This window comes from Trachemys scripta, chromosome 2 (genome assembly GCF_013100865.1).
Source record: "Trachemys scripta elegans isolate TJP31775 chromosome 2, CAS_Tse_1.0, whole genome shotgun sequence".
NCBI lineage: Eukaryota > Metazoa > Chordata > Testudines > Emydidae > Trachemys > Trachemys scripta.
In genome coordinates this window covers 142,335,572-142,359,062 of record NC_048299.1, presented here as the reverse complement: position 1 = coordinate 142,359,062, position 23,491 = coordinate 142,335,572, and the positions used below count along the sequence as shown (strand labels likewise).

Sequence of the window (23,491 nt, the reverse complement as noted above, 5' to 3'; positions counted from 1 at the left end):
CACGCGCCGTAGGACGTCACGCGCCCGCGAGGCACCCTGGGAGTCGAGTGTGCGGGGCCCATTGGCCGGGCGGCTCCCGTGGGGCAGCGCCGCGCGCCGCAGGCGGGTTGGCTCGAGCTGGGGCGCGGGTGTCCCTGTGCAGAGGGGGAGGGGCGCAGTGGGGCTGGGTGCGGAGCAGGGGCTCCCGGGTGTCCCTGTGCAGAGGGGGAGGGGCGCAGTGGAGTGGACTCCGGGGTGAGATGGGGCCGGGTGCGGAGGGGGGAGCCTAGCAGGGTGATTGCTGCCCGCTGGGCGCTCCGGGCTAACCTCTGCTCCACCCCACAGGGAGGCTGTTCCAGACCCGCCCTCGGGATGAAGGACTCGCTGTCGCTGCTCGCCCGGATCCCAGCCCACCCTGACTCTCGCTGCTGGTTCCTGGCCTGGGACCCCTCTGGGACCCTGCTGGCCTCCTGCGGGGGAGACCGCAGCATCCGCATCTGGGGCAAGGAGGGTAGGGAACCGCTGCCAAGTCGGGCCTGCTCTGTCAGCTGGTGGGTGGGGACCCAGCTCTGTCCCAGGAAGGTGAAATCCCAGCTGCTCCTGGAGTCTCCTGGGTCCAGGGAGCCCGTGGGCTGCTGCGTCCCGTAGTGCCTTGGCCATAGGCAAAGCTATTTGTGAGCGGGGCTGAGAAGGGAGCTCTGGCTGCCAAGCCTCCCGCTCTTCGCTCATCTCTCTCTTGTCCTCTGCCTTAGGGGATGGCTGGGTGTGCAAGTCGGTGCTGGGTGAGGGGCACCAGAGGACCATCCGGAAGGTAGCCTGGTCCCCGTGTGGGAGCTACCTGGCTTCAGCCAGCTTTGATGCCACCACCTGCATTTGGAAGAAGAGCCAGGATGAGTTTGAGGTACAGCTGTCTCCACAGGGCTGAGTGTAGAGGATGCTTGTGGAGTCAGTGCTGGTGTCAGGTGCTGATTTGAGTGCCCTCCAGAAGTATCAACAGAGCTCAGAGAGCAGCAGAACACACATTCTCCCCCGCACACCCTGCTACTGTGCCCCCTGCAGATGCAGTGGGTGGCCCCGGATTGCTGTCTGTCTGCATCTTAGTGATTGTCCATCGGTGAGATGTCAGTTAGAGCTGAGCACAATATTTATTCATTGACAATTTAGGGTCACTTGACCCAAAATGATTCGTGAATTTGACACACATTCACCAAATAGTTCCATCCCCAAAACTTTCTGAGATGTAGGCGCCATTCACCAAACTGGAGGAGGTGCTGCGTCCCTTGTAAGCTTTAGGCAATGGCTAGGGCCCTCCCCTCCAATTCCACCATTGCAGGGGTGGTCTCCCCTAGATTCAGTTCCCCCCTCTGTTTGGTGTGAGTGCCCTAGTCACTGGGCTGTGGATCTCTCGCTGTCTCGCCTGTTAAAGTTCTTCCATTGTGGATAACTAGTCATTGGAACAGGGTGGGTATCCTGCCACCCAGGTGGGTACCCTGACCACCAGTGTCTTTCTCACTGGCCCAGTGACTGAGTATTTTGTAAAAAGTGGTACAGAACCACCGACAACCATACACACACCCCAGCCCACTTTGTAGATCTTCATTTCTTTTGCAGGGCTGTTGAGGAATGATGAGAAATACATTAAAGACTGGGAAATACATTAAAGACTGATGAACAGCATTATATAAGGGCTAGGTGGTGGTATGTGAAAAAGTGCTGCAAATCAAAAGAGTTTGTTTTGGGTTGAACAAAATGTTTAAACAGTTTCTGGTCACTTTTTCAATGCGCTGGAATCTTGCAAAATTTTCAGATTTAGTTTGGCCCAAACCATTCCTCCTTCCCCCCATTTGTTAGAACTGCAGCAAACTGAAAAATCAGTTATTTGTCCAGCTCTAGCATCAAGCACGTTTCCTAGGCAGGGTGCTGTCTGAAATACGGTACTCTGGATTGTCCTCTGGGGGTGCGGGCTCTTGGGTGGGGCTTTGGACGAGGAGTTGGGGTGCAGGAGTGTGCTCTAGGCTGGGACGAAGGGGTTCGGAGGGCGGGAGGGGGATCAGGGCTGGGGAAGGGGGTTACGGCGCGGAAGGGGGTCATGGGTGCAGGCTCCGGGCGGTGCTTACCTCAAGCAGCTCTCAGTAGCAGCGGCATGTCCCCCCTCCGTCTCCTACTCAGGCGCTGCCCCTACAGCTCCCCTGGCTGCCCCTATGTATAGGAGCCAGAGGGGGGACATGTCGCTGCTTTTGGGAGCTGAGCGGGGCAAGCCCCCAACCCCACTGCCCGGCGAGAGCTCGAGGGCCGGATTAAAATGTCTGGAGGGCTGGATGTGGCACCCGGGCTGTAGTTTGCCCACCCCTGTCCTAACCTCTTGTAATAACTGGTTAAGCCATGAACCCCTTCCAAAATGCATGAGTATTAACTATTCTAATGCTGGATAATCTTGTTCTTCATATAAATGTCCAATCTCTCGTAGAACTAAGTAATGCTCATGGCCTCAGTGGTATCCAATAGCAGGGAGTTCCATGGGCTAATCACTGCTTGTGTGAAACAACTTCTCCTTCGATCACTTTTGAACTTGTCCTCTTTCAGTTTCATTGAGTGTCCCTTGTTCTTGTGATCAAGAGCCTGCAAGGAGATCTCTAGGGCGTGGCTTGAAATGGGAACATATATTCATGAAGACGCAGAGTTTCCAATTTAGTGCTAGATTCCCCACTCTCGGCGGATGGCTGGCCCAGTACCTCTGGGGGCAGCTTCCCTACAAGACATGGAGTTGCAGTTGGGTGCATATGGGATGAGTGCAATGGGGTTACAGCAGGGGGGATGTGGGCTGGCATGTGGAGCTGCGTTGAGTGTTCCCATAGAGTCTGTTTGAATTCCTGGCTGCAGGTCTTCCTGGGAGGAAGGTTTCTCTCTGTCCCCAGCTGCCGGGGCTCTGAATCGCTTATGGTGGGTTGTCTGAGCCCTCCTTGTTCTGTTTTCAGGGAGTCACTCGTCTCTTCTCCTGCTCCCTCTGGGCCCCTTTGGACCAATGGGGACACTGGGAGCATGTGGCAGAGCTAGGCTCCTCCCTCCCTCCCTGGGGCTGGCTTAAGCACAAACTCCTTCTCTCCCTCTGACAGTGTGTGACCACCCTGGAGGGACATGAAAACGAGGTGAAGTCCGTATCCTGGGCCCCATCCGGCAGCCTCCTGGCCACCTGCAGCCGAGACAAGAGCGTCTGGGTCTGGGAAGGTGAGAGACAGGTCTGAGGGGTGGGGGGACCAGGAGCACCATGGGAGATATGTGGGGAACCAGGTTTGACGGCTCTCAGGACTGAGAGTCACCTTGTTACCCCGTACCTCCGGCTTGCCCATGGTGCCTGGATGTTAGTTCCTGGACACCGCCAGCCTTTCAGCCGCTCTCTCTCCTCTGGGTTAGGCTAACAATCTGCCTTGCAGGTTAACAAGAGGTGCACCCCAGTCTCCAAGTCCCTTTGAAGTATTCCTCTGATATCCAGCCGCTGACACTGGCTACTTACAGAAATCCTGTAACTTCTGCCCTCAAAGGAACAGGTTACCCCAGTTTGACCTTAAATCACCACTCCTGTACAACACATAGCCCTTGTGAACACTTCTAATAAAACGAAAGAAGGTTTATGTAAGAGTAAAGATTCCACCAGACACAAAGCCGAGTGGTGGAAACAAATGGTTACAATGAAACCAAAACTATAAACCACGCACTAGGACCTACATTTATTAACAGTTCCCTTTCCTAGCTAATAAGGGAGGTTGTGTCCCCCGTCCCCCCCGAAAAGTTCAGTCTCTGGCAGAGCTGGCTGCTTCTCAGGAGCCAGGATCCACATGTTCATGACAACACCCCTGCTCTTCAAGATGAGTGTCTTTCCTACTGAATCAGTCTTTGGTCTCTGTTCACAGCTGGGGTGCTGTCTGTAACAAGGTTTTCTTTTTCCCTCCACGTGGTTTTGATTGCAGTTGACTTTGATGCTTTTCCCTTGACTGATCTGGGAGGGGGCAAGGGTAGACAATTGACTCTTGCATTACATCACCAGTCAACCAGGCATGGGTGACAGCGTCCTGCTGCTGGAATGGGCTGTCACCGAGATGCATGGTTCCCTGGTGGCTGACTTTTACTCCAAGATCATAAGTCACAATTTTCAATATAGTTCTATTATTCCTTAACTATTGCCCGTATGTACATCGTGCAGTGAGTATCGATAAGTTACAAGCTTTCAGTAGAGACCTCACATGCTACCATGATATACCGGGGACCTGAGTTTGTCAGGTCTGAGACACGAGTTACTTGTCAAGAACAGTGAACCATTGGCACCGATGAGCCTGTATCACACCAGGCGTGTCAAGAAACATGAGGCGGGACCATGGGTGGGAGGCTGGGACCTGAGACCTGGAGGATCATGGGAGAGATGTGGGCAGACCAGCTGGGTCTGGGAAGGGGCGGCTGAAGGACTAAGGGGCAGCCCTGTTATCTGTGCTGACCTATTTAGGTTGGGTGCTGCAGAGCCAGGGCTTCCCCTTTGCCCCTCCGTTGGGCAGTCACAGGGATGCAGAAGGGTACTGGGCAGAGTCCCTGGCTGCGTTCACCCACAACCCCTTCTCTCTCACAGTGGACGAAGAGGACGAATACGAGTGTGTGAGTGTCCTGAACGCCCACACGCAGGATGTCAAGCACGTGGTCTGGCATCCCAACCAGGAGGTGAGGGCTCTCCCCAATGGCCTCCCTAGCCCCCTCATATGCTCCCACCCAGGTCTTCAGTCGCTCCAAACATCTGCTGTCCTGGTGCAGTGCCTGTTGTTGCTGTGATCCTAGGCAGGTGCCAAAGGTGGTGGGAGTTGGTGGTGCAGCTAGAGCTGGGAGAGGCATCCACTGGGTCTGATTCTGGGCAGAGGCTCAAAGGTGATCAGCTGACTGGCTCCCTTTTACCCAGCTTCCTGAGCAAAAGGCATACAGATTCCCCCCAACCCTGCCAGTGGAGGGCAACCCTGCCTTTAGAGGGAGCTCTGTTCTGGGAAAAAGGGGGGCTTCAGGCTTGGCTCCCCGAGGCCACGTTCCCCTTAGCCTGTCTCTCTTCTTCCAGCCTGGGGGGGATCTAAAGGGCACATTTTCGGTGGGTGTGTGAGGTCCCGTGTGCTGCCCCCCATCCTGGATCTCCTGATCCTGAGCTCATTTGTGTTCCGCCTTTCCCCCATCAGCTGCTGGCATCAGCCAGCTATGACGACACGGTGAAGCTGTACCGCGAAGAGGAGGATGACTGGGTGTGCTGTGCCACGCTGGAGGGACATGAGTCCACGGTGTGGAGCCTTGCCTTCGACCAGAGTGGGGAGCGCCTGGCCTCCTGCAGCGACGACAAGACCGTGCGCATCTGGCACCAGTACAAACCAGGCAATGAGCAAGGTGAGCAGGGCAAGCTGGGGGCAGAGTCTCTTATCCCTGGAGCCACTCCTACCCCACTGCCATCCTGGGAGACTGGAGCACTAGAGAGAGAGCGGTGCGTTGGTACCGTCCCTAGTATATACAGCTGCGGAAATGGGAGAGGATTTGCCCAAGGTCACACAAGGAGTTGGTGGCAGAGCTAAGAATGGAAAGCAGGACTCTGGACTCCTTGTCCCCTGCTCTAACCATTAGACTCACTCCCCTTTATATGTAGCACTGGTCTGGGTGAAGCTGGTTGAGAGCGAGGGACAAACAGCCCTGGCTAGTCAGACAAATGACTCAGGAAAGTGCTGTGCCAGCTTCCCCTGAAACCTCTGCCAGTGCACATATACCCTGGCAAAGGTAACCCAAACGCTCTGCATCTCTGAGTCAGGCCCAACTGGCACCTGTGCCTATAGGGGGAGCAGACCAGCCTCCAAGGAAACCTACCCGTGCTTTGCTCATCTCACCCCTCATTCTGGAGCAGCCGAATCTGTGACTGTCACGGAGTCGCCGGGGCGATGCTCTAGAATGACTCCCTACGAAGCCAGTCAGGAATCTGGGGGAGCCTCCTCTCTCTGAGCAGACTGTCGCCAGGGCAAGAAGCTTCCACAGCTTTGATCTTCCTGGGTCTGACCCCGGAGCATTCAGCTTCCCCTGCCCCTCTACGCGCTTCCCATAGCGAGTCCGCCCGTGTGGGGCTCCTGGGGAAGCCAGAGGGCCCTGCAGCCCCACTCCACAGTCAGCAGAGACTCGTCTCAACCAGTGTAAAACGGAAGGGTTATTAGTCGAGAGGAACACAGCGTAGAACAGAACTTGTTAGCACAGAAATCAGTGACTTTCAGCCATGTCCATCTTGGGGAAATCCCGGGCCAGACGCCCTGGACTCCCCCTCCAGTTCCCCCAAGCAGACTGCCCAGCTTCCATTGACCTGTCCTCAGGCACCCCCCTTTGCTCCTCCTTCTGGTCTTGTCTTGCTTCCCAGGCAAAGTGTCTCCTGGTTGTCATCTAGTGGCATCCTCACCTGCCCCCGAGGGTCTAGCAAAAGTCACACACCCTTATTCCCACCACCTAGGCATTGGTGGAGCACACTGGGAAACTGAGGCACATGCAAAACAGTAAAACTCATAGGCTCAACAGTAAGACTCACAGGCTCACATACAAGATAAGAAGGGAAAATCCCCACCTCATCACAGTGACACCTACTGAGTTACATTCACTTATTGCCACTGGGATGCTTGGTCCAGAGCTACAGACCTCCCCTAGAGCCGGGTGCCCCAATGGTCCGGTGTTCATTGCCCTAGAGTCCAGGCAGACTTTCCCCATGTGCTGAAACAAAGACTGCACTGCCCCTACCCATCAGGCCCTGGGGCAGTGCTAGCGTGACCCAATGTCTTCCCTTCCTGGTCCAGAACTGGAACCCGGTAGCAAGTGCTGCACGCTCTGCAGGCAGAACTGCTCTGATTGCTGTCTGGTGTATTGCAGGGGTGGTCTGCAGCGGCGCTGACCCCAGCTGGAAATGCATCTGCACCCTGTCTGGCTTCCACACCAGGACCATTTACGATGTGGCATGGTGAGCCTGGGTCTTGGAATGCTCAGTCCAATCCACACTCCGTGGTGGGAGGGGTTTGTCCTGCAGGGACCTCTGAATACTTGTGTGAGAATCACTCCCAGGGCGCTGGGACTGCAGGCCACGCACTGACTGATGCAGCTGAGTCCCTGCCTGCCAGAAGCTGCTTCACATCACTCCTGTCCTTGAAGCATGATGGGAATTTTGGGGTCTGGCCAACACCCGTGCAGTGGGGCCATGATCAAGTTAGCACAGTGGGTAGTTCCCACAGCACCACCAACCTGCTAGGCCAGAAGGAGCTCCAGTTCTGGGGCCTCTCATGTAGCTGTAGGTCACCAAGAAAGAGCATATTGCCACTGAACTGTTCTGAGTGCTGGAGGACTTGACTCCAGCTGCTTCCAGCCCAGAACCCCTCCCATTTAGCGGTGGGAGAGTGGCAGGAATGGTCAGCCCCCCACTGTCAGATGTTTAAAATAGCGCTGTCTCAGCGCAGTGGAGAGACCTGAGTTTACTCCTGGGGAATTCTGCGCCACCACCCAGTGCAGAATTTGCACAGATTTAATGTTCTGTGCAAAATTTCATTTTTTTCCTGCAGAACTGGAGCGGCTGGCTGCCTCTAGGAGCCGCTGTTTCCCCAGCTTGCACTGGGTGGGCGGGTTGTGGTTCCTGGGTTTGCCAGCCCCGCTCAGTCACAGGGTGCGGCTGGGCCCCCTTCCTGCACGGGAGGCCAACAAACTGCATCTCCTGGGAAGAGGCAGCTGGGAGCTGCAGGGAGGGGAGACTGAGGGTAAGGAGAGGACTGCGGGGGGGGCCAAACCTTTACACTGTGCCCCCCTGCTATCAGCAGGTACAGGTTGTCTCTGCCTGGTGGGACATTAACGCACCTGCATGGCATGGAGCCTGCAGCTAGGCTCTTGAGGGAGGCGGGTATGGGTGTCTGGGCTGGGGGGTACCCTGCAGTTGGGCTCTGGAGGGAGGGAGGCGGGCATGAGTGTCTGGGCCGGGGGGTACCCTGCGGCTGGGCGCTGGGCTCTGGAGGGAGGGTGGGGGGAGGGCATGGGTGTCTGGGCTGGGGGGTACCCTGCGGCTGGGCTCTGAGGGTGAAGGGGTACAGGTGTCTGGGCTGGGGGGGGCCCTACAGCCCCCTCCCAGTACACACACATCCCTCCACCTCCCCCTGGTAGTGTGCTCTATGGGGAACTTGAAATATGATAACCCTATGGGACCAGGGTGAAAAAAAACGAGAATTGACAGAAAGAGCAGAGGGGCAGTTTCCCCCCAGGCTGTGCCCAGCTGGCATATGTGACACACCCAGACTGAGGCACCCAACAAAAACATAACAGAAAACAGGAACTGGTTGTCATAGAGGTTTCTTTACCTCCCTACTCCTGGGGGAACCTCTTTTGTTGTCTGTATTGTTAGACATACTTGCTGACAGGTATTTTGAAATAAATCACCAAAATAACTGAAACTGGCATCATTATGTGCTGTTATTTTGACATAAAATATGCAGAATTTGGAATTATTTGGTGCAGAATCCCCCCATGAGTATGAGTTATCTGGTCCCCAGTGCAGGCTCCACCTGGCATCAACTACCTTCACCCTTCTCTCCCCCTTTCCAGGGGGCCACCGAGGCTCTTCGCTCCAATCAGTCTGTGCCCCTGGGGCTCTCAGAAGGAAACTGCCTCCACTAAGCCTGCCCCGGTTGAGGGTGGTAACCATGTGCAGTGCCTAATGCAGGGCTCATTCCACTGCTTCTCTCCTTCCTCCAGGCCTTCACCAGCGTCCCAGCTCCTTTGCCCCAAGCAGCCTCCTTGTGCTCCCCCTACCCACCTGGATCGCTGTGCCCCTCGGGCTGGTCATGCTTTGTCTGCGCTCCTTGGGGCAGGGACTGGCTTGGCTTCACCATCTCCCCCTGTCATGCTGCAGCACTGCTCACTCTCTGCCCTTCGTTTGCTGCAGGTGTCGCCTGACGGGAGCATTGGCTACAGCCTGTGGAGATGATGCTATCCGCATATTTGAGGAAGAGCCGCTGTCGAGTCCCCAGCAGCCCACCTTCGCGCTGACCGCCCACATGCCCAGGGCTCACTCCCAGGACGTGAACTGTGTGGCCTGGAATCCCAAGGAGCCGGGGCTGCTGGCTTCATGCAGCGATGATGGAGAAATGGCATTTTGGAAGTATCAGCGGCCAGAGGTTTGCTGAGAAACCCAGCAGTGCAGTGACCCCAGCATAGCCACAGGCCTGGGCCTGTTGTGTGCAGCAGCAGCAGCTGTTAAATGTTTTGCTAAGAGAATACGTGTCCTGCTGGTGGGAGGGGTAATGTTCCCTGCAGCCCTAACCTGCAGAGGGGGAAAAGAGCAGCCACTGCCCCCTCCCCCCCAGGACTTGGATTGCTGGGGTATCAGGGTGAACCCTACCTGTTACTGCTAAACTAGTCTTAAAGGTAGATGAGGGGTGTTCAATTTTTGGGGGGGAGGTCTCAAACAGCTTCCCTAGGAAAAGGCTTTCCCTAGCTTTCAGTGGATGGTAACGGGGCATGAGCAGCTTCCAAAGGGGCCCAGCATCAGTTCCTTCCTGGAGCTGATACGAGGCTGGCAGGATGCTTCAGCGTGTGGCTCTTTGCAATAGTGCAACTCCTTGAAAGGAGCCAGGGTCAGGACTGGTTCTGGAGCTGGTCCCTGTTCTGGCCATTACATGGGAAACTGGCATTTCCTAGCTGAGGGTTTCACTGGCAGGGGCTGTTCTTGACCCAGGGTGGTGTGGAGGGAAGGAGGGGACTGCCTGTGATTTGAAGCATTCTAATAAATAATCATGTGCTGTCCCCCCAAATCCTGGCTCCGCTTCATTCCCCTGGTGATGTGGTATCAACTGGGCTTAGAGCCAGACGTCTCCAGCAGGCCCCTGGGCCAAGCAGCGTTCTTGGGGAGTCTGGCTGGAAATGAGGTTGCTGAGGTGGCCTTTGGGAGCCTCCCAGAGCAGCAGTGCTAGGGGAGCAGGGCTGTGGGATGTAGCGCTCTGGTTCATGATGGGTTGGGAGCAGGGGGTGGTCTTGGTCCCAACCAGGCACAAGCTGATAAAACCGTTGCTCTCTATTACGTTGAGCAGTTCAGTATGGTCCCAGGTTTCCCCTGGTTCATTTTCCCTGGCCTGGCCAGGACAACAGTGTCAAGGTGGGACTCAGCCTGAGGGCAGCTAGGATCATCAAACTGCTTCCACTGAGTGACCACAGCCCCACTAGTGATCTCAGCGGACACTTCCTCCCTGTGGTACCTTTAACACGCTGGCAGAGCTGGTGGCCTGGCTGGCTGGAACAGCTCAACTCAAAGTTTCAGGGGCTGGTGCCTGTAAACATGGGAGGGAGACAGAGCCCCCCCCCTCCTGTGTGAGGCACAGGCACAGCTGGCTGGAGAGCAAAGCCAGCTGCAGGCCGTGTTAACACCTTCTGCCAGGCCATACTCTGCTCGGCCACCCTCCCACTAGCATTTCACCCGCTGACCGACCCCCCCAGCCAAAGCCAAGTGGCATACGGCAGAGAGGAGAGGGGGAGGGTGGCCCCTGGGCTGTGCAATGCACCCAGGCTCAGAAACAACAAAATGTGCACAGCCCCAGTTCTATCATTCTGTGACTACCAGGAGCCCTGAGCGCCAGCCTGTGAGCCCAGACAATCCAGCTTAGCCTCTTCTGTCTTCACCTTGTGCTGACTTTCAAACAATGTTATGAACAGGCTGAGTTGGACTTCTGTTAGTTTGGACAAGTGGGTGCCAGCCTCTGCCAGCACTCCAGCTAGGAGCAGGGCTTGGACACGCTGTCAGCCTTGAGTGCTTGAGGTTCTTGAAGGCAAGATGCTGCTAGTGTCTTAATAGACTCTTAGAGGGGCTAAACTCAGCTCCTAGCAGAGCCAGCATTTCAAGCTGGCTGTGGGATGGTGGCGTTCCTTTGGGTTATGGGGCTTTGCAAAGGCAAGTTCTCCCTGTTTTAGACGTGGGGCAGAGCAGGGGCACAGCTAGGAATGGGGCCCAGGTGTCTCACTCGAGATACAGCCACCCCATCATGTCTGCCCCCAGCAGCCAGTACTGGCAGGGGAGCTGGGCTGGAGATGCTGCCATAGGACTAGGAAACACAGAACTGAATGAGAGGACGGCTCCAGTCCCCAGCTGGGATATAGGGCTGGAACCACCGAGGGTTCAGGCATGAGCAAGTCCCCCCCAGAGTGTGGTGAGATGGGCCTCTGAGGAAGTGGGAGAGCTCTAGAGCTGGGATGCTGCTCACGCCCTCTGTTCGCTAGTCATAATTCCTCCCAACAGCCAGTGCCTGGGCCTGGAGGCTCCAGGCAACAGAGGAACAAACCAGGATGAGACACGCACCCCCAGCAAGTTATTCCGCAGGACGCCAGGGACTGGAGGTTGTTTCTAAAGAGCTTTATTGAGGCCAAGGTCCTTGACCTGCCCCCCTCTAAAACCACTGTACAAAGCCTGGCTGCTTAGCTACAACCATCAGCATCTGAAACACAGGCTCAGCGAGGCGAGACGTCTCCTGCACATGCCACGGGCTGTCCTCACTGGTGCTACCAGCCCCAGCAGCAGCGAGGAATGGGGCAGCTCAGAGCTACCGGAGAGGTTATGATTTAAACAGGCCAGGTCGCCCCACACAGCCAGCACAGAAGCAGGCAGTCCCGCAGGCCCCACTACACTGGGGGAAGGGCCCAGTGCTGCCCACACTCACACGGACACATTAAAACAAATGCCAAAGCTGTACCCGCTGTTCCCTTGGAACCACTGGGGATGCCTCAGCTGCGCCCAGGTCTCCGCTACCAGGCAGGGAGGCCCAGGCCAGCTTTGGCTAAGGCCCGGCTCAGTCTGAGTCGCTGTCGCTCTCTGCCTCCTTCACGTCCACGCTGAATTTATACTCCTGGTCACAGCCCATGTAGGCATCACTCATGAAGTAGAGGGTGTAGTTGTGGGCGCCTGTGGCTGGGGCCACAAAATCCAGTTTCACCTAAACAAACAAAGGCGTTTGAGCTGGTAGCTGGGCAGAGGGGCTAAGTGCTGGGCAGGGGAGGGGGCTTCCCAGGGGCTCAGATCTTGTGTCTCTAGCGTACGGGGTGATGTGCCCTGTTCCTCTGGGTCAGAATCAGCACTCCCTGTGAGCTAGGCATTAGCCCCAGGTGAAATGGGGAAACTGAGGCGGGGGGGCTACGACTTGCCCAAGGTCACACTGAGGTAGTGGCAGAACCAAGACACCCTCATTCTCAGGTCATGCCTCCCCGGCCATGGCTACACTGCTATTGATACGCATGCGAGCCTGCGTGTATGAGTCACAATTCCCAGCCCTCACTCGCAGGGCTGCGTCAGGCACTAAGCCAGGTGTCCTCCGAGTCACAGGAGGGCTGGCCTGGTGTGCTGTGTGCGCTACAGCTGCGGGCAGGACAGCCCTTCTCAGGGACACAAATGCCAGTGGAATGTCACAGGCTGGTTTGATCTAGCACCCGCCCACTGCCAGGGACCTTGCTGGCAGGCAGCCCGGAAGTGCCAATGCCCCGCAGCAGGGCTGCACGAAGTCCCGCTCCCTCCACACCACAGCTCACCTTGGCCTTCTGCTGCAGGGTCAGCCTCTTGATGGAGATGAGGCTGTTGGATTTGGAGTCTCCGATCACCACCCACCAGCCCTCCTCACGTTTCTGCAGAGGAAACAACCAGCGGTTAACAGTCCCTGCCCACAATGGAGGGAGGAGCTCCCCTAGCTATGTTCCACCCCCCGCCCTGCAGTTACAACCAGGCTGGCCAGCAAGGAGCCCAGAGACAGTCATCCTGCTCGAGGGCCCAGTGCAGCTCCCCCAGCCAGCGAGGGCTTCCCGGCCAGCTCTGTTCAAGGGAGGGTCTGTGGGGACCTGGGCTGCCCCAGCCCCATCCTAGCTGTCGGGTGGCTCAGCCAGGCACAGCCACGAAGGCAGCAGTTCCCTCTGCAAGCACACCAACATACCTGGGGGAAGAGGGGAGCAATGACAGGTCCCGTGACCTCCTCCTCTCGCTCCAGCTGCACCAGCACCACCACTGGCCCTCCGCTGCAGACAGAAACAAGAGGTAAGCAAGGTCCTGTTGCCTCCCCAGCGCCTGGATTCGGCGCCCAGGGATGCCAATGGCTCTGCCTATCCCTTCCCTGGAACTCGCTGCAGGCAGCTCCCAGCTCACCTGCGGATACTCTCCTTCTCCACCACCTCATAGGAGAGCTCGATGTTAGGGTATCGGTTGCAGAAACGGGCCACATCAGCGATCTGGGCGTCAGAGAGCTGCAACAGGCCGTTGCGGTCCTCGTCCTCCATCTCCATGATGTCGAAGACGCTCTCCACCCCCTGCAACGAAGCACACAGAGTGCAGGTATTGAGCAAACCCTCGGGACTTTAGAACACGCCCTGTGCTGTCTGCAGTGCCAGGAACACAGCCTGCGCCAGCTCCCTACACCGGGCAGGGCGCCAGCACCAGGCTTCAACTGCAGCCTTTGGCACCAGCGCCAAGAGCCTGGCGCTCTCCACCCTAAAAGGCCAGGGCTGGAGCAACAGGGGAAGAGGTTACCCACGTACCAACTGAAATGCAGCTGGTGCAGTGAAAAACGTTCAACCCAATTCACAAAAACAAGGGCAGGCATCTGCATCTAGCCAGGCTCTGGGGCGCCCCCACCCAGAACTCCCCAGTCCCCCTCCCCCGCTCTCACCTTGTCCGTGCAGCGCTTGATGTGCTCCGAAGTGAAGTGAGGCAGCTGCTTCAGGTATGAGTCCTTCGACCACATGGCCTGGGTAACCATCTGGGCCAGCTCCATGGCCGCCAGGGCCGGGCTGAGCCAGCCGTTGCTGGACAGAACATCCACGCAGGCCTGGATCAGACGAATTGCCTGGACAGGGAGAGAGCTGTCATGCCGGGGAATGGCGAGGAGTGCAGTATAGGGACACAGACATCAGCTAGCTCAGCCCCCGGCCCTTCCGCACATGCCAGCCTTGCCCCCAGGAGAGGAAGTTCCGCCCCCTCCCCCCAGGAAGGCAGGTAGTTATGGGCCCGACCACTCCACTCAGTTCTAAACTCTGAAAGAGCCCCACTGAGTGCCCACCCCACCTCAAGCACTGTGGGCACCGCCTCCCCCCACACCTTGCTGAGGATCTCCTCCGTGTCGGACTGTAGCTCAGCGCTCAGCTGCATGCGGGACAGGTGAGCCTGCAGCAGCAGGTTGGTCTTGACGTGGGGGTCGTTGAACTTGGGGTTATTCAGTTTATGAGGGACTTTCTGCGCCAGCTGGGAAGAGAGAGAGAGAGAGAGAGAAGCCAAGTTGTCTCTTTGGCCATTTGAAGCAGAGAGCCTGGCACGGCCAAGCAGAGCCTATGTCCATCATCCATCCAGTGCTGTAACAACTAGATCCAGCTTCCCCCGGGCTGTATCCTACCGCTGTTGCCCCTCACCCAGGGGAACAGATCCCCAGAGACTCTCCTGAATACCTCAGCAACTACTCCAGGAATGATCTAACCTAGGAGCTGACAACCAAAGCACCACAGCACCGCTAGAGAACGGTGCTCTCGTACAGCAGCTGGGGATGCCTGGCCTTCTGAGACTCCAACTTCAGGGCCACGACAGCTGCCCCTGCACGGTCTGGGACAATCTGTTCGTTCAAGCGTCCGAGTGAGCAGCTAGTCACTGATCTAGCTTAGACCTAGAATCTAGGCCGCTGGGTATGGAGCCCGGCACTCACCTGCCGCAGAAGGTTATCCTCGTGGTGCCTGATGGGGATGTTCTCGTACTCAGCAGCATTGGAGATGATTTCAATCAGCCCTCGCACCTTGGTCTTGGCATTCAGAGACATGCTGAAGAGCTCTAGGGAAGCCGAGGCAGGAAGACGGGTCAGGGGGAGCCCAGCAGCAGCAGGAGACCCCAGTGTCTGGGAACAGATCCATCTGCTGCTGGGCTGGCTTAGAGGCACCGAATCAAGTGTCCCAGGAACAGATCTTTCTATGCAGCATCAGCAAGAGCGCCCCACCCCCCCCCCGCTGTGACCCCCCCCCACCGGGATGGGCACACTGCCGGGCTGACAGGCCAACACCCTCCCCCCCACCACTGGAGGAGGTGAGAGCTCACTGCTCTCCCTTCCAGGCCAGGAGCAGCAATATGCGCTGCCTGGCTGCCCTCCTGGGTGGGTCCCTCACCGATCGTGGTGTAGTTAATGTAGTAATAGGCTGCGATCATGCCCAGGTTGAGGGGCGCCACGTCCATCTCATCCTCGATGCTGATGCACTTGGACTGCTCCAGATCACTAAGGGTCTGCTCCACCAGCTCGGACAGGTGGTCTGACAGGTGTCTGTGAGATACCCCTGCAAACACAAGAGGCAGATCAGACAAGGCAGAACAACAGAGGGGCTTTGCAATGCTTGGGGAACTGCCAGGCTGCCCTAAGCCAGCCAGAGAGAACGGGTTAGTGCTAAAAATGCCAGCTGTCCAGAGGCTCCTCACATCCCCACCCCAACACACTCAGCTTCCTCCATCTCGCGTGGCTCACCCTGCAGGTTGTAGTAGTTGGGGTTCTGGGTCATCCTGCGGTACAGGAAGGTCCAGGTGAGGTAGTCCACAGCATCCTGCTTGTTCTCGATGGTCTTGGTGACAATCTCAGCATTGAAGTGGTCATGCATGCAGTGATCCAGGTGCGACTCCACCGGGAGGGGCTCATACAGGAACTTCTTGAAGAAATCCTGCAGCAGGGAGAATGGAACCAGACAAAGCAGGCGTGAAACTCAGGAGAAAGTGACCCCTTCCACTTTGGACAGATTCGCCCCCACCCCACAAGAGCATCCCTCTTCAGTGGCACACCGGAGCAGCACAGCCATCCAGGTCCTGGAGAGCTCCGGGAGCTCACGTGTGGAGTCGGAGGAGGGGCTGCAGACCATGCACCAGCCCAGGAAACAAGTCAGAAGGGGTGGAGGTGTTCGGAATGCGGGGGTCAGTGCCCTCTGGGGAATTATTTTCCCTTTCCAGTGGGACTACAGTGCAGACAGTGCACCCATCCTAAGCCAGGCTGCAGTGCTGTGCACTGTCCCTCGCCCCCAGAAATGACGGCAGAGGTCTGGTTTGTAAAGTACCAGGGAGCTATAGCAGGGCATGGGGTTTTGCCCACTGCAGCACTTGAGCCAAGTTAGTCTGTTCCCAAGACGGAGGCTTGAGCCAATCTGACCACAGCTGGGATAGGGAATCCATGTCCTAGCCAGGAGGTACAACACACACACGCCCCTCGCTTCGCTCACCTTCTTGGATCCCTGGCACATAATAACGCAGCGCCCCTCATCATCCTGCAGGGGGCGATTGGCATGGCCCACCATCTGCAGCACGTCGTAGATGGGGTAATCCACATACCTGAGACAAAAGGAGAGAGAGTGTCCTGTCTGCAGTACTCCATCGCTGGCAGTGCCTGACACACCCCTGACCGCCAGAGAGGGGCGGGGCACCTCAGGACAATCCCCTCATTCACGAGCCACTCCCTCCTCCACCCGCCTACTGTAGGCACGGAGAGGTCTCCTCCCCCATGTGCTCAGGAATACTCACGCATGAATCTTGCCGTTATAGTACTGAGTGTCCATGATGATCACCAGGTGAGCGGCTACGTTCATGCCCCAGCACAGGCTCCGAGAGGCCACCACCACCTGGACAGCACCTAAGGGCGAGCAAGGAGCAGTCAGCCAGAAAGCTGCAGGATATTTCATAAGCAAACCCTGGGCAGGGGGAAGCAAGCTGACGCTGTGGCCGTGCATGCCAGCAGAACCCCCATTTGGGAACAGGGGTGGGGACCTGACATGGGCCCTTCACTCTCAGGCCCAGGGCCAACCTGTGCACTGAGCAGCAGCCCCTCACTGTCCCCTGCAAGCAGCATGAGCCCCACCGCACCAATGCTGTGTATGGAGCTCCGCCCAAGCCCTGCTGGCCAGCCCCACTTGGTTTGGGGTTAAAGCCGTCCCTGGGCCATGGGTCAGAAAGAGGAGGCAGGGGGATCCAGCGAGCTGAGCACAGGGCTGGGAGTCCAGACTCCCAGGGGTCTCTCCATAGCTCTGCCACTGTGGCTTTGGCAGGCCACCACCTCCAGGCCTCCTTTGCCCCGCTCCAGGGTGGGGACGACAGCAACGTGTGGCGGCTCGCGCCCCCGTTCGCTCCCTTTACCAGAGCCGAACAGCTGCTCCACCACGCGTCGTTCCATGGCTGTCAGCCCCTCGTGCAGGTAGCCAACGCCGTTGAGCAGCGTCTCCTTGAGGGTGCCGTCGCTCAGCTTGTCCAGGTATGGCCCCAAGTCCTTCTCTGTGCAGTGCAGGAACCTGCGGGGAGAAGCCATCAGGGCCCAGCGAAGATCCCCGCCCGCCCCGAAGCAGCGCTCACACGCAGGCACTACATCCTCACGCCCCGTCAGTGGGCTCAACTGGCTAGAGCAGGCAGCAGGGCCATTCCCAGCACTCGGAGCTGCAGCCTTCAGAGCAGGGGACCAAGAGCCCGGACACCTGGGTTCTGGTGCTGGCTCAGCTACTGACTACGGACCCGCATTGCGTCATTTCACCCCTGTGCCTCCATTTCCCTGTCCATACAGGGGGTGTAACGTAACACCCTTATTCTATAGCGCCTGCCTCACAGGGTCTGTGCCCAGCTCCGCGCCGCCTGGGGGAGTTAGATGAGACACACACAGGTCGCTTAACCCAGCCTGAAAGGCAGCCACCTCTGGGATGGAACACAGCGGCTTTTTAACAGCACACAGGAGTCCGGCATGGCGAGGGAAGGTGGCTGAACATGTAGGTGGAGGCCAGGGAGACAGTGGCTCTAAGAGGAATCGTTGGGCCAGTGGGACTGATTACACACCCCTACAGGGTGGATCACAGCATGTTCAGTGAGCACAAGTGATCGGGACGCGTTCCCCTCGCCCCCATGGGCCTCTCCACTGGGAAGAGTCAGAGAAGAGACGAGGGAGAAAACCCCGAATGCCCACCCAGTCCTCCCCTCCCGCCCTAGTACCTCTGCCTCTGCACATCGGAGGCACAGGTGGTGAGGATGTCTATGGCCGTGAGGCGCGTCTGCTTGCGTGACGGGACAAAGACAATGACCGGCTTTTTGGGGGAGTGCTTCATGATGGCATGATAGACCGGCTTGGCCATGGACAACAGGCGGGTCTGCGTGTGGCTGATGTTGAAGCCCTGAGTAGAAGAGAGAAGCCGGCAGTGAATGGTGAAGCCCCTGACCAAAGCTCCGGGGTGGGGGGCTCCTCCCGGGTCCCTACCTGAATGTGCAGCTCCAGGGGCACGGGGCGCACGTTGGGGTGGAAGTTGAAGGTTGACGTGGCGCTGCAGCCCAGCCAGTGAGCGACATCCTTCGCGTTGGACAGCGAGGAGCTGAGGGCCACGATGCGGATGGGCCGCTCGATCTGGGAGGAGATGTAGCGCATCCGGGAACAGATCACCTCCAGCACAGGCTGCGGATGGACACGTGGGCAGGTTACAGCGGGGGGGGGGGGGGGGGTGGTGAGAAGTCCGTCAGCCTGGGCCCTCTCCCCAGCCCCTGCACCAAGCAGCCACTCAGCGATGACCATCAGTGCTGCAGAAGGGCCGTCCCAGGCTCCCATGGCCTCTGTGGAGAGCCCCAGCTCCAAGCCAACTGCAGGACTTATCCCTTCCTCCCCACCTCCACTGGCCTTTCAGACCTGATCTCGCCGCCCGCTTAACCCTGTAGCTGCTGGCCTTTAAGTGCCAAGGGTACGGTCCCAGCAGGACTTCGCTCCAGGGGGTAGCCCTGGAACAGCTTTTTGCCCCGGTACATCAAGCAGCAGGGATGAGATTAGCCACCCCGGTGGTCTAGCTCCCCCCAACCCCTTTCTCTGGGCACTGCTCCGGGCTGAGGTACAGGACAGCCCAGAGAAAGGAGCCGGCGGGGCCACCACGCGTCGTTCCATGGCAGCCCAGCCCCCTCGGCCTCCTACCCCATTCTCGCCCCCGATGAGGTGCACTTCGTCCACGATGAAGAGGTTGACGTTCTGGACGTTCTTGCGCTGCTTCCAGCGCCGGGACAGGATGTCCCACTTCTCGGGGGTGCTGATGATGATGTTGCCCTTGCCCAGCAGCTTGAGATCCGTGCTGGTCTCCCCAGTCAACAGGACCACTTTCTTACCGAGCCGCTCCTGGAACTTCTCGTACCAGTCGAGGAAGACCTGCCAGGGCACAGCAGGCATGGCCATTAGCCCAGGGCCAGAGCTCTTGGCTGGGATTGTCCTGGAGTTTCCTTGTACTCCTTCGGGGTCACAGAGACATTTGGGAGGAAGGAGGGGGCAGGACAGCAGAGTACAAGCAGAGGAGCAGAGAGACAGAGGCCCCCACACCTTCTGCTGGGGAACTGGGGGTTCCCAGCACACGGGCCGGGGGAGGAACTGAACCCACGCCCAGGAGACAGGGCTGTGGGGACTCACCTGCTCAGCAAGGGCCTCCATGGGGGTGATATAGACACAGCGCCCCTCTGAGTTCTGCAGCAGCATCCTCAGGATGGCGAACTCGGCACAGATGGTCTTGCCGCTCCCCGTGGGGGCACCCACGAACACATTGTCGTCACTGTTATAGACGGTGTTAAACACTGGGGAGAGACAGAACCCTTGGTTACCCCAAGGAGCCCAACTGCCGCAGTACCACTGAACCATGCTGCCCGGAGGAGGTTTGGGGATTTCAGCCCAGAGCGGCTAGGACAAGGTTCCCATGACCCTGGCCTCCTTGCTGGCAGGCCAAAGCCCTCGCAGACAGACTGGCACCATCACCCCAGAGGAGGCCCCTCCTGGCCAAGGCACGCAGCAGGGCAGTACTGTAAATACCTAACAGGAATTCCTCACAAGAGGAGCATTACAACGCAGACTCTTTCCAGGTTGACTTGGCAGGCACCGGGAAGCATTTTAAGATCAGAACACAGGCTCTCTCCTAAACAGGCCAACACTAGTTGCTTCAGAGGAAGGTGCCAGGATCTCCGCCACCAGGCAGATGTGGGGTAATCTGCCCCCATGGGTGTCTTATGGAATGAAAAGAGGTAACTAGTGGTGTCCCCCAGGGGTCTGTTCTGGGACCAGTCCTATTCAACATTTTCATAAATGATCGGGAAAAAGGGGGAAACAGCGAGGTGGCAAAATTTGCAGATGATACAAAGCTACTCAAGATAGTTAAGTCCCAGGCAGACTGCGAAGAGCTACAAAAGGATCACTCAAAACTGGGTAACTGGGCAACAAAAAGGCAGGTGAAATTTAACGTTGATAAGTGCAAAGTAATACACATTGGAACACATAATCCCAACTATACATATAAAACGATGGGGTCTAAATTAGCTGTTACCACTCAAGAAAGATCTTGGAGTCATTGTGGATAGTTCTGTGAAAACATCCACTCAATGTGCAGCAGCAGTCAAAAAAGCAAACAGAATGCTGGGAATAATTAAGAAAGGGATAGATAATAGGACAGAAAATATCATGTTGCAGCTATATAAATCCATGGTATGCCCACACCTTGAATACTGCGTACAAATGTGGTCGCCCCATCTCAAAAAAGATATATTGGAATTGGAAAAGGTTCAGAAAAGGGCAACAAAAATGATTAGGGGTATGGAACGGCTTCTGTATGAGGAAAGATTAACAAGACTGGGACTTTTCAGCTTGGAAAGGAGATGGTTAAGGGGAGATATGATTGAGGTCTATAAAATCATGACTGGTGTAGAGAAAGTAGATAAGGAAGTGTTGTTTACTCTTTCTCATAACACAAGAACTAGGGGTCACCAAATGAAATTAATAGACAGCAGGTTTAAAACAAATAAAAGGAAGTATTTCTTCACACAACGCACCGTCAACCTGTGGACCTCCTTGCCAGAGGATGTTGTGAAGGCCAAGGACCATAACAGGGTTAAAAAAGAACTAGATAAATTCATGGAGGATAGGTCCATCAATGGCTATCAGCCAGGATGGACAGGTATGGTGTCCCTAGCCTCTGTTTGCCAGAAACTGGGAATGAATGACAGGATGGATGACTTGATGATTACCTGGCTCTTCATTCCCTCTGGGGCCCCTGGCATTGGCCACTGTCAGAAGACAGGATACTGGGCTAGATGGACCTTTGGTCTCACCAGTATGGCCATTCTCATGTTCTTAACCCCACCCCCAGTAGTTAGAGGCTGGTGAAGTCCTGAAACAATCCCTTCCACTCCTGCCAGGAGTATTAGCTACTTAGCTCCGGACATCCCTGTTACCGAGGTGCAGCATTTGGGTAGGGAAAAGTACAGTCTTGGCCTTTGGTCACCACAGTTGGGCCTCCTCTGTTTGCCAGAAAGGTTTGTTCAGATCCCAGCAGCCTGCTCTTTCCCAAGGCGCAGGGCAGGGAGAGAGGGCAGGATATCTAATGCAGAGGATCATTCACCCCCACTCCCCAACCCATGGAGCTGGACTACCTGCTTCTCAGCAGCCCAGGGCTTACGTCAGACTCTGCTGCAGGGAGCAGCTTGGGGTGGGAGCTGGGCTAGTACCCACCTTGGGTCTGGATGGGGTTGAAGAAGGGGAACTTGTCCTGGTAGAGGCTCTCAAAGGCACTGTTACGCAGAGCGGACACGGGCAGCGGCTGCAGGTCCAGGAGCTCTGTGGGCGGGGGGTATTTCTCGGGGAGAATCAGGTGCCTGAAGGACACAGGCAGCTGCGTCTCACAGGCTGGAAAAGAAAGAGAATCAGAACAGTTTGTACAGTGAATCAGCCATAGCTGTGTCAGACATACCAGAAAGTCTGAGCTCCCAGGAGCCGGGGGGGCGGGGGGGAGGGGACACACACACACACACACGACCAGGGACTGTCTGGATCATTGCAGCAATGAGAGATCCTCAGAAAGTGCCCAGGTGCTGCAATGCCTTGCTAGCACGGGGAAATACCAGCTCCCAGCACTGAACTTCTCCCACAAAGCAAATACTTCCACTTCTGGGAGGCATGATCACCACCCTATTCCTCCCTTGTCCCCCACGACAAGCCATCCTTTGCTATCGACTGATCTCAGCTGCCACTCCCCACCAGCTCTGCTCCCCACCGGCAATTCATCATCACGGCCCAACCTGGGCCTGACACTCTCCTCCCACAATGCACAGCGGCAGGTCTCCCCAGCCAGTGACTGAGGCAGGTACCTGTGCCCTGTCCCAAGGGCACGAGCCAGTGTTGGTTTTGCTGCTCTCACAGCTCCAGGTGTCCCACCCGTTCCACGTGCAGTTCAGTGGGCCTCAGGGGAAGGTTCAGCCCACTCCCTAAGTAGGGGCTACAAATTCCCTTATAAAAAGATACTTCCAGAGGCCACCTGCTACCACTGCTTGGCTGGCAAAGCATCTCCCCCACTACAGCTCCTGCAATACAGCACAAAGACGTCCCAGCCCAGCGGGCAGGTGGAGACTCACAGAGCCAGCGGTCTGAGACCACCCGGATGAAGTACTGCGGGGGCAGCGGCTCGAACACAGGCACGAAGAAGGTGATGAGATGCTCGTCCTGGGCGTACTTGGCTTTCAGCAGGAAGTACTCGTGGTGCAGAATCACTTCACTGTCCACATCCTCCACCAGGATCCAGAAGGCTTCCGACGAGCCATGCACCTGGGCGAGACAGCAGTGAGCTTTGCAGCACAGCGCCCAGAGCTCTCCCGTTCTGACCCGCCCTGCACTGGGGCTGCCAGCCACAGACAAGCTTGGCCACACAGGCCCCTGCCCACAAGCCCACAGTTAGAGCTCTTCCAGAGCAACACTGCTCCTCAGGCACCGTCCCACCGCACAGCTGGATTTTCACACGTTCCCAGGCCAGAAGGGACCATTGTCCTCCACCAGTCTGAGCTCCTGGATTGCACAGGCCAGAGACTGGCCCCACAATTCCCAGAGCAGAGGTGTATTAAATCTTCCTTCCCCAGGAAAAAGCAACAGAGAGTCCTGTGGCACCTTTAAGACTAACAAATGTATTGGAGCATAAGCTTTCGTGGGTGAATGCCCACTTTGTCGGATGCATGTCGGAAGTCCCTACCTTCCCCAGGTAGGGACTTATCGGCTTAAGTCACCCCTTAACCTTCTCTCAAGCTAAATGGATGGACAGACTCAAGCAGCTCACCATATGGCAGGTTTTCCAATCTGCCATCAAGCTGCCGCCCTCCCCCGTGACCTGGTCAGCCAGGACTGCGTGTCTCCGGGGGCGCCTCTCACCTTCTCATCCCACTGGAAGTCAGGGGTGATGGTTAGCTCCACTTTCAGAGTGGACCTGGTGATGGGCTGGAGATGGACCGACAGCTCCAGCTTTGGGAACAGATGAACGTACTTGTGGATCGTCTTGCCCATCTTGGGCATCCGAATGAGCTCCCCTGTAATGTGAGACACAAACGTTATGGGCAGCACTGGGGGAAGAGAACGGGCAAGCGGATGGACCCACACGCTCAGTGCTTCTCCAGTTCAATGGCATTCTGAAGGAGAAGCGGCTGTTTCATATCTAGAGAATTGTGATCTGA

The 23,491-nt window shown here is 57.0% G+C and overlaps 2 protein-coding genes across 5 annotated transcripts in view; one reads left to right on the top strand and one right to left on the bottom strand.

Annotated features, from left to right (window-relative positions):
• The first annotated feature begins 4 nt into the window (after positions 1 to 4).
• CIAO1 (cytosolic iron-sulfur assembly component 1) lies at positions 5 to 9,800 on the top strand. Of its 4 annotated transcripts, none has more exons than XM_034761668.1 (8): positions 5 to 102; positions 325 to 490; positions 732 to 880; positions 3,093 to 3,204; positions 4,595 to 4,683; positions 5,181 to 5,382; positions 6,886 to 6,973; positions 8,933 to 9,800. In XM_034761668.1, the coding sequence occupies exons 2-8, from the start codon at positions 352 to 354 to the stop codon at positions 9,171 to 9,173; spliced, it is 1,020 nt and encodes a 339-aa protein (XP_034617559.1). In that variant the 5' UTR covers positions 5 to 102; positions 325 to 351; the 3' UTR covers positions 9,174 to 9,800. The 4 variants fall into 4 exon arrangements, with proteins under 4 accessions (XP_034617559.1, XP_034617561.1, XP_034617563.1 ...); XM_034761670.1 differs by having other exon boundaries at positions 54 to 124; XM_034761672.1 differs by having other exon boundaries at positions 60 to 83.
• A 1,568-nt stretch (positions 9,801 to 11,368) lies between these two features.
• SNRNP200 (small nuclear ribonucleoprotein U5 subunit 200) overlaps positions 11,369 to 23,491 on the bottom strand; it is a 43,165-nt gene continuing 31,042 nt past the window's right edge. Inside the window, exons 27-45 of the mRNA XM_034761667.1 lie at positions 23,193 to 23,347; positions 22,409 to 22,598; positions 21,510 to 21,683; positions 19,428 to 19,588; positions 18,945 to 19,172; positions 18,249 to 18,440; positions 17,987 to 18,165; positions 17,150 to 17,301; positions 16,541 to 16,649; positions 16,243 to 16,351; positions 15,504 to 15,693; positions 15,154 to 15,318; positions 14,703 to 14,824; positions 14,108 to 14,251; positions 13,680 to 13,856; positions 13,160 to 13,320; positions 12,951 to 13,032; positions 12,556 to 12,648; positions 11,369 to 11,966 (exon numbers count right to left, since the gene is read on the bottom strand). Of these exons, the coding sequence (XP_034617558.1) occupies positions 11,823 to 11,966; positions 12,556 to 12,648; positions 12,951 to 13,032; positions 13,160 to 13,320; positions 13,680 to 13,856; positions 14,108 to 14,251; positions 14,703 to 14,824; positions 15,154 to 15,318; positions 15,504 to 15,693; positions 16,243 to 16,351; positions 16,541 to 16,649; positions 17,150 to 17,301; positions 17,987 to 18,165; positions 18,249 to 18,440; positions 18,945 to 19,172; positions 19,428 to 19,588; positions 21,510 to 21,683; positions 22,409 to 22,598; positions 23,193 to 23,347 (2,927 nt within the window). The 3' untranslated portion in view covers positions 11,369 to 11,822. The remainder of the gene's footprint in view (positions 11,967 to 12,555; positions 12,649 to 12,950; positions 13,033 to 13,159; positions 13,321 to 13,679; positions 13,857 to 14,107; positions 14,252 to 14,702; positions 14,825 to 15,153; positions 15,319 to 15,503; positions 15,694 to 16,242; positions 16,352 to 16,540; positions 16,650 to 17,149; positions 17,302 to 17,986; positions 18,166 to 18,248; positions 18,441 to 18,944; positions 19,173 to 19,427; positions 19,589 to 21,509; positions 21,684 to 22,408; positions 22,599 to 23,192; positions 23,348 to 23,491) is intronic.

Excerpts from the sequence above, each read along its gene's own strand:
- CIAO1 (XM_034761668.1), top strand. The coding sequence starts at position 352 with ATGAAGGACTCGCTGTCGCTGCTCGCCCGGATCCCAGCCCACCCTGAC. Across the intron at positions 881-3,092 it reads AGAGCCAGGATGAGTTTGAG|TGTGTGACCACCCTGGAGGG; the intron begins GTACAGCTGTCT and ends TCCCTCTGACAG. Across the intron at positions 5,383-6,885 it reads CAAACCAGGCAATGAGCAAG|GGGTGGTCTGCAGCGGCGCT; the intron begins GTGAGCAGGGCA and ends GGTGTATTGCAG.